General features: G+C 39.8%; 1 protein-coding gene across 1 annotated transcript; it reads left to right on the forward strand.

Moving 5' to 3' along the window:
• Positions 1-253: 253 nt before the first annotated feature.
• Positions 254-2,192, forward strand: LOC132834508 (beta-1,3-galactosyl-O-glycosyl-glycoprotein beta-1,6-N-acetylglucosaminyltransferase-like). Its single transcript, XM_060853433.1, has 2 exons — positions 254-1,012; positions 1,656-2,192. The coding sequence occupies exons 1-2, from the start codon at positions 254-256 to the stop codon at positions 2,190-2,192; spliced, it is 1,296 nt and encodes a 431-aa protein (XP_060709416.1).
• The last annotated feature ends 6,510 nt before the right edge of the window (positions 2,193-8,702 follow it).

Raw genomic sequence — 8,702 nt, forward strand, 5'->3', positions numbered from 1 at the left:
AAACTAGTATTTGTGTTTTTTTTCCCTGAAGGTGAAAACTGCTGGAAGATTTTCCAAGGAATTATTTCCCAATCCCCACACTAATGGATCAGCATGTGTCCTTCAGTTATCGACTTGAATGCAAAGATCCAATTTACTAACGAAGGGGACTGAAACTGAGTGGTAACAATCAATCCTGTCAGACCACAAGGACAGATTTATTTCTGATCGGAAACATCGTAACGAAGCTGTTCAAAGACCAATATTGAACACAATGATTGCCACGAAAATGAAACTCGCGTTTATGATAGCGATTCTGTTTGTAGCGTGTTTTTTTGCAGCATTTTACGTGAATGAAAATGTAAGCAAATTTTCCATCCTTTTGAAAATATTCTCAGTGAAACCCGAAAGGCAGTACACAAAAGATCCTTCCTGCGTGCTAACTGTCTCTGACAAATATTCTGATTGCCTCAAAATAATCAATGGCAGCATGGAAAATATGCAAGCTGTTACTGGAGTCAAACACAAAGAATCACATTTGTTGGAAATAGATTATGTCAAACTATGTAGGGATTGCATTTCCTTCATTAATACCCGTGGATATGTCACCTCCCCCTTATCGAAGGAGGAGCGTGACTTTCCCATAGCTTATTCAATTGTAATCCATCACAAAATTGAAATGTTTGAGAGGCTTTTACGAGCGATATACATGCCACAGAATGTGTACTGTGTCCACATCGACCGGAAATCTCCGGAATTATTTCACTCGGCAGTGTTGGCTATCATCTCCTGTTTTGATAACGTCTTCGTCGCCAGTAGACTTGAGCCAGTGACCTATGCTTCATGGTTTAGAGTTCAGGCCGATCTCAACTGTATGGGGGATCTGGTAAGAAGCCGGAAACCATGGAAGTATTTTGTCAACTTGTGTGGACAGGATTTACCAATCCAAACAAATGGAGAGATAATTAAGAAGCTGATATCTGCCAAAGGTCAAAACATTATAACTTCCTATCCTCCACCAGTGATGAAACAGGCAAGTTGTTCTGAGCAGTTTAATCTTCTTGCTCGTTCTATATTGAGTCTCAAAACTTTTGGGTCGCATAAAATTGTGGTAAATTTATTTCATAATTTGTCAGTCATGTGAATATTCCCGTAATTTCTTTTCTGTCATCTATTCACTGTACTTCCTTCTTTTCAAAATGATAAACAATTTTTTTTCAATACCTCTGGGCAAAAGGACAAAGTGTTCTTCTATGTCTTATTCAAAACAAATATGAATGTATTAATGATTTCACAAACCCATTCAACTCAACATTTCTTATGATTTTTTTTATTTGTTTCTGCCTGTTTCTCTCTCTCTATCCATCTGGCTATCTATCCATCTATGCCTGTGTGTCTGCATGTTTGCCACCTGTTTGTCTATTTATCTATTTGCCTGTCAGTCAATCAACCTATCTGTCTGTGTATTTAGCTTCCTTTATTTCTATCAGTGTATTTATCTGTCTATCTACCCATTGATTCATCTATTTATTTATCATGTGTACACGATCTGCCTCTCGACAAAAGCAAAACTGTGAAATGATTTACTGGATGGTATCCTTTTCGCCAGATGTTTAAGTTGCAGCTTGTAACTATTCACAGGACCAATTTTAGAAACATTTTCCTTGATCTTTCAGACGCGGTGGAAGTATCGATATCTCATTGGTGATACCGTAGTGAGAAAATCTCAACTGAAACAGAAACTGAGAAATATCAACATTTTTGTAGGAAACGCGTATTTTATTGCGACCCGAGAGTTTGTCGACTATGTGTTGAAAAGCTCTGAAATCAAACAGTTTTTCAAGTGGTCAGAAGATACCTACAGTCCTGATGAGCACGTGTGGGCAACAATTCACAGAATGCCCGGAGTTCCAGGCTCCGAACATGTCTGGGACAGGAATCGCAGTCTGAGCGTCCCGGTCTTCAGTCACTTGATAATATGGAGGTCACAGCAAAATAGTTCAGAGCATGGCAGGCAGGGTCATCGTTGTGCTGGAGAGTATCGCCATTTCAGCTGTGTCTATGGTGCTGGAGACTTGCCGTGGATCCTCCAGCATCGAGATCACCTCTTTGCCAACAAATTTGACTCTGAAATGGACAATACGGCGGTGCAGTGCATTGAGGAGCACCTCAGGTGGAAGATCCTGAGCAGGAACAGTTCACTGAAACCTTAGAGTGCGGATGGATGCTGTTCGGCCCATTGAGTCTGTAACAGCCCTCCTAACAGGATCCCCTCCAAAATCGTCCTGCTTTTTCAGCCCCACAAACCATGGCTGGCACACTGGACTGGCACATCTCGTACACCACGGGACAATTTAGCATGGTCAGACCACCCTAACTTGCATATCTTTGTGACTGTGGGAGGAAACCAGAGCTCCTGATGGAAACTCACACTGACATCGGAGAATGTACAGACTCCATTCAGAGAGTCACCCAAAGCTGGAATCTAACCCAGGTCCCTGGCACTGTTAGGTAGCACTGCAAATCACTGAGCCACTATGCCTTGTCATGCCCTATGAAAAGCGTGTCACAGTGTAGAGATAGGTAGAGAGACAGACAGCTAGGTAGTGAGATAATTAGATCGACAGATTATCAGACAGGCAGATGTCAATTTCCATAATGTTGTGATACTAATACGTTGAAACAATCAAAGATGCTATTTTAATTGATTCAATCGAAATTTTGTTTTTGTTTGGAATAAAGAACAGGCAGTTCTCTCGACTCAGAGAAAGTGAGGACTGCAGAGGCTGGACATCAGAGTCGACAGTGTGGTGTTGGAAAAGCACAGGAGGTCAATACAGCATTGGAGGAGCAGGAAGGTCGACACTTTAGGCATAAGCCGTTCATCAGGAAACGTTAATTCTCCAGCTTCTCGGAAGCTTCTTGAACTTTGGTGCTTCTCCAGCAGCATGCTTTCAGTTCCGTAGACTCGAGTGAATCTGAGGCTAAACTGCACCAGGGACTGTTTTAATAGACGCAACTGGTAGCTGTTGCGAACAGCACCCAACAATGATAAACGCTGCCTCAGCCAACAACTGGACCTTGATCAGTTGGGTCAATGGGCTGTGGAGTAGCTGTGGAATTTAATTTGGCTGCTTTTGGAATGTTGCGTGTAATTCTGGTCTCCTTCCTATTGGAAGGATGTTGTGAAACTTGAAAGGGTTCAGAAAAAAAGTTGCAAGGATGTTGCCAGGGTTGGGGTATTTGAGCTCTCGGAAGAGACTCAAGAGACTTGGGCATGGATAGAATAAACAGACAAGGTCTTTTTTCTCTGGGGTGGTGGAATCCAGATCTATAGGGTGTAGGTTCAGGATGAGAGGGGTAAGATACACAAGGGACCTAAGGGGTAACTTTTTCATGAATGAGATGGTGTGGATGGAATGAGCTACCAGAGGAAGTGATGGATGCTTGTACAATTACAGCAGTTAAAAAAAAAACATCTGGATGGGGATATGAATAGGAAGAGTTCAGAGAGATAAGGGCCAAGTGCTGGCAAATGGGACTCAATTAGGTTTGGATTGGACCAAAGGGTCTGTTTCCGTGCTGTATATGTCTATGACTCTTTGACTCTAAATGGACAACTTCATCAAATTTCTTACCAGTGAATTATAGAAAGGAGGTGCTGCGGGTACTACACCAATTACCAGTGTGATGTCATTTGGAAATAAGGAAAATGCAAGCCAAATTGCACATAATTCTTATTGGCCGAGACTGCATAAGAATGTGATTATATTTTGGTGGAAATGCCATGCATGTCATGTAATTGCAAATCATCAGGCAGTGACAAAATCAGCACCGTTAAAGTTGTCACAAGACTTTTAATTGATTGTGTTAAACCCCTCCTTAATACAAAAATGGGAATCAGTATTTATTTACCATAATGGATGTGTCTTCTAGATTTCGAGAGGCCACTGCATTACCACGGTTAAAACGATTGTAGAAGAGTTGCTTAATTTATTTTTACTAGATAAGGATTTTCAACGGAAATACATTCGAAGCAAGTCTCAAATTTTCCATCACTATTGTTTAAGAAGGTGATGAACAGTTTAGGAATAAATTATTCAAATCCACTGCTTGCCATCCAGAATTGCAAAGAGTATTCGGACAATAACATTAAAGTTTAAAGGCCAAGTTGAGGGCTTATTTTGACGACCATCCAGAGAACTAGAATGAAGGAATTCCATTTGTACTTTTTCCAAGTATGGATGCAGCTGATGGATAACTTAAATTCAGTCCATTTGAATTAGTTTCTGGGTGTCAAGTGAGAGGACCACTGATATTGATTGAGAAGAAAATGGTGAGTCAGAGTTCAGAGGCCACTTAATTGGATGATGCGTCAAATTTTAAGGAAAGATTAGGTCGTGCAGGTAAGCTTGTCAGAAAGCATTTAAAATCAACACAGCATGTTAAGAAACAGAAAGCAAACAAGAAATCAAAAATTCACAATTTTGCTAGTGAAGATAGATTGTTCGCATTATGTCAGGGAACCTTTAAATGCGAGGTTTAATGGACCTTATCACATCTAACGGAAATTAAATGAAGTTCAATTACTTGTAAAAAAAAATGCCAAATTTTAAAAAAGGAAATCTCACAGAGTGTCTTGTGCAAATATTCTCTGAAGCTATTTTGGCCAAGAAAACAAAAGGAAAGTGCATTGCTGGTTACAACACAATGAATAACCAAGTTCAGACCATTCTGAACTGGACATTCTTCAAATTAAATTGCAAAATTGGAAGTTCTAAACAATTGAGATCAACTTATTAATAATGTGTTCATATTCATATGTGAAGGAAATGGGGATATCTTTAAAAAGCATGACGGTACAGGTCACGGTTGCTGTATTCCTGATGAAGGGCTTTTGCCCAAAACGTCAATTTTCCTGCTCTTTGGATGCTGTCTGAACTGCTGTGCTTTTCCAGCACCACTCTAATCTAGACTCTGGTTTCCAGCATCTACAGTCATTGTTTGTACCTCGATCACGGTTATATTTGTGGCTGCAATTTGGACATTAGACTTCCTCCTGTTGAATATTGAGCAGCAGATGAATTCTTGGATGGAGTGGTTGGAGTGGCCTGAGTTTTCTACTAAGTGCTTTTGTCATATAATGGAGGATAAAATTCTTTTAAAGATTCATCCGAACAAGCTCCTTGGTTAATCTCTAAGTTCGTGTTCCACATAGTGAGACTGAGAGTCTGACAGGGGTTCTTGGTTTGTGAATTTTGGATAATCCATGGTAGTGTGCTGTGTTGGATCCATCTGGTTTCATTTTTTTGGAAATTGGTCTAATTTATCACTCCAGTATTTTGAGTAGGGCTTTGATTCAGTTATGCTGTTAGGTCTATTGCGACTTGTTGTTAAGTGTTGATATCTGCATGCAGTGTGTTTGCTTTCCCAATGCTTTCTCTTTGATTTAAAATGACTGGCAAGTACGCTTTGCAGGTAGGATAACATTTTTAATAATTTTTAGTCCTTCTAGTACTTTCCTCTGTTGTGTATTGAGTATATTTCCTTCCTTTTACCTGCTTAATGTTGCTGTGATTGCGTCTCTGATGGTTTGCTGGGTTTCTTCTGTGAGTTCGTTGTGTATCAGTGTTGCTTCTAATGCTGCTAAGAAGTCTTTCTTGTTCACATCTTGGAAGTTGTAATTTAATCCTCTTACTAAGACCATTGCTGACAAGAATTCCTGAAGACCATCAAAGACACAAAGAGAGAAGAGGATGAAATAACGGTCTCCTTTGACTGACAGCCCTATTCACAGCCATCAAAATCCACCTGGCTGAAAGAAACACTGACTACACTCGTAGAAGAAACAAAGGCATATGCACCAAACAACATCAACTTTATCAGCAAGGACAATATCGTCAAGGTGGTGGGCTTATGCCTCACCATCAGCATCGCCTTCAACAACACAACCTAGAGACACCCAGCAAAACATCCATGGGATCTCCGATATCTGGGTTCTTAGCAGAGGCCGTAATGCAGAGACTCAAACAAACAGCTCTGCCAACATTCCAACCCAAACTTTGGGTCCACTACATTTGTCATCACTAAACGAAACAAATTAGAGGAAATATTGAGAACCATCAATAGTACCCTTACTAACACAAAATTCACTAAAGAGAAAAAATAACAACAAACTGCCAATCTTAGATGTCGCAGTAGAGCGAACAGCCAATGGGAAACTTCAAATGACGTCTACAGGAAAACAACACATACAGACCAAATACTGAATGACAGAAACAACCATCCCAACATTCACAAACAAAACTGCATTAGACCATTATTTCAATGAGCCGCCACACAGCAGCACAGAGAAACTGTGAAGAGCAGAGAAAAATCACCTATATAGTGTCTTCAAAAAGAATGGATACTGAACAAACTGTCTGCTGATTTCTCAGCAACAAATCCAAACATGCTGACAAAACAGATCTAGAAACTTCAGCCAATCTCTCCTATATCAAATACATCTCAGAAATGATCGCCAGACTACTCAGACCCCTTGGCATCATGGTAGCCCAGAAACACACATAAAACAGCAGCTAATGAACGTGAAAGACCCTATACAGACAGCACGCAAAACTAATGTCATTTACAAAATATTTTGCAAGCACTGTAACAAACACTATATTGGACAAACAGGCAGAAAACTAGCTACCAGGATAGATGAACATCAACTAGCCACAAAAAGACATGACCCACTCTCACTAGTATCTTTGCATACATATGAGGAATGACACCACTTCGACTGGGACAACATGTCCATCCTAGGACAAGTCAAACAGAGACACACCTGAATGCCTAGAAGCATGGCATTCCACCAGAACTCTATCAACAAACACATTGACTTGGATCCCATTTACCACCCCTTGAGAAAAAGAACAGGGAATGCCATCTCCACTGGAAACGACATAACTGCAGGACATGATATCACTTTAGGAAATGACATCACAAAACCAAGGACACTTAAGAACATAAATAAAATGTGGGCTATACTACCAGTGCTTCATCCGCAGACTCACTGATGATGTTATCTAATATGGTGACAAAACATCTAAAACTTAACCTTCCAGGTCAGTGGGCAAACTTACATCCACAACACAAAGTTACGTCATTCCACTTGTTGTGAATCAAATCATGACATAAATGTGAGTACAATTTAGGTTACTTGTGAAAAGAGCTCTGCTTCCACATGTAGGTTGTTTGTCCTCTGGGGTCTGCTGTACCAATTCATCAGACCATTGCTGATCTGATTCTAATATGCATGTCTAATACGCAAGCAAGGTAGGAACATACGAAAGGCCTTTCAGCCCCACAGTCACTTCTGTCATTTATTGAGATCAGAGCTGACCTGTGCACTTACTCTTCACTTCTGCCTTTGGCCCATCTCACTTGATGCATTTGCTTTACAAACAAAAATGAACACGGATTTAAAATTCGCATTTGCTCCAACATCCACTTTCATTTATAGTTAGAAATGCTTCCTAAATCTTGCTGAATGCTCTGGTGTTAATTCTCAGATTCTGTTCCCTCATTCTAGAATACTCAAACAATGGAATTATGCTGTGCTCTCTTGTTAATATTTTCAATACTTTAATCAGATCAACTCGATGTCACACAATTTCATTTTTTTTTAAAAATGGGCCAGCCAAACTTCAAAGACGAACCAATAAAACCATTTCAGGGTCTACACCCAGTTGTGTAGATAACAGAATTCCAAACTGCTTTGAGGAATGACATGAATTTAAATGGAAGATGAGTCCTGTTCAATTGATGTGCATTTGTCATGTTAATGCTCTGTGGTTTTCTACTCACACAAGAAAGGAACATTTGAAGGATCTATCAGAATTAATCGATCAACTTCGGGAAGCGGGCTTGGTGAGAAATTTGGCTCGTCTTGAATTCAGAAAAGCACAAGACACATTCCTGGGCCATGTTATTAAAAATGGACCTATCGTCCCATGGAACGTGTAAACAAAGATTATTGGGGAGTTTCCCATGCTATTGATTAAGAGGGAAGTACTATAACATCTGGGACTGTGCGTGTTTTTTTTTAAATTACAGGTTCGTTACAGGTTTTAGCAGTGTGGTTACTCAACAGACTGATTGCTGAAGAAGCGCAGAACATTTCAGTGGACAGAGCAGTGTCAGCAGGAATTTGAAAGCCTGGAAGCTGTGTTAACCATTCCCCTCGTGTTAGACAGACCCTGTTGTGCAAAGTCACTTCAGGTGACTATTGAAGCAAGTGCTGTTTTTGTCCGTTTTGTACTCTTGCAAGAGGATGATGAGACGATCGAAAGATCGACTAAGTATTTTCCACAAACTTGAGTATCCATCAACAAAATTCAACAATTGAAAAAGGTACCTTGAGTTTGATACTTGTGCTGCAACAGTTCAACATTTATGTTGCCATCAAAGTTTATGAAAAAAAATTGCATATCCTGAACTTTAAACATTTTGGGAGAAAAACTAAGACTATGTAAATGGAGATTATTACTGCAGCCAATCAATTTGATGAGTATACACGTATCAGGACAAGAAAATGTAATGGCTGATGTGTTGTCATGACTTTTATGAAGGAAGACAGAAGTATTCGATGATGGGAAAGATATGGATTTAAAATGGATATTTGCCTGTTTGAAGTCAACGTAATGTGTATGCATATATTTATATATATTACATATAGT

Source organism: Hemiscyllium ocellatum, chromosome 40 (assembly GCF_020745735.1).
Source record: "Hemiscyllium ocellatum isolate sHemOce1 chromosome 40, sHemOce1.pat.X.cur, whole genome shotgun sequence".
In the NCBI taxonomy this organism is placed as follows: domain Eukaryota; kingdom Metazoa; phylum Chordata; class Chondrichthyes; order Orectolobiformes; family Hemiscylliidae; genus Hemiscyllium; species Hemiscyllium ocellatum.

What these genes read in the sequence shown, in the direction of transcription:
- LOC132834508 (XM_060853433.1), top strand. Translation starts at nt 254, where the DNA reads ATGATTGCCACGAAAATGAAACTCGCGTTTATGATAGCGATTCTGTTT. An exon ending in CTCCACCAGTGATGAAACAG is followed by an intron (nt 1,013 to 1,655) that starts GCAAGTTGTTCT and finishes TTGATCTTTCAG; the next exon opens with ACGCGGTGGAAGTATCGATA.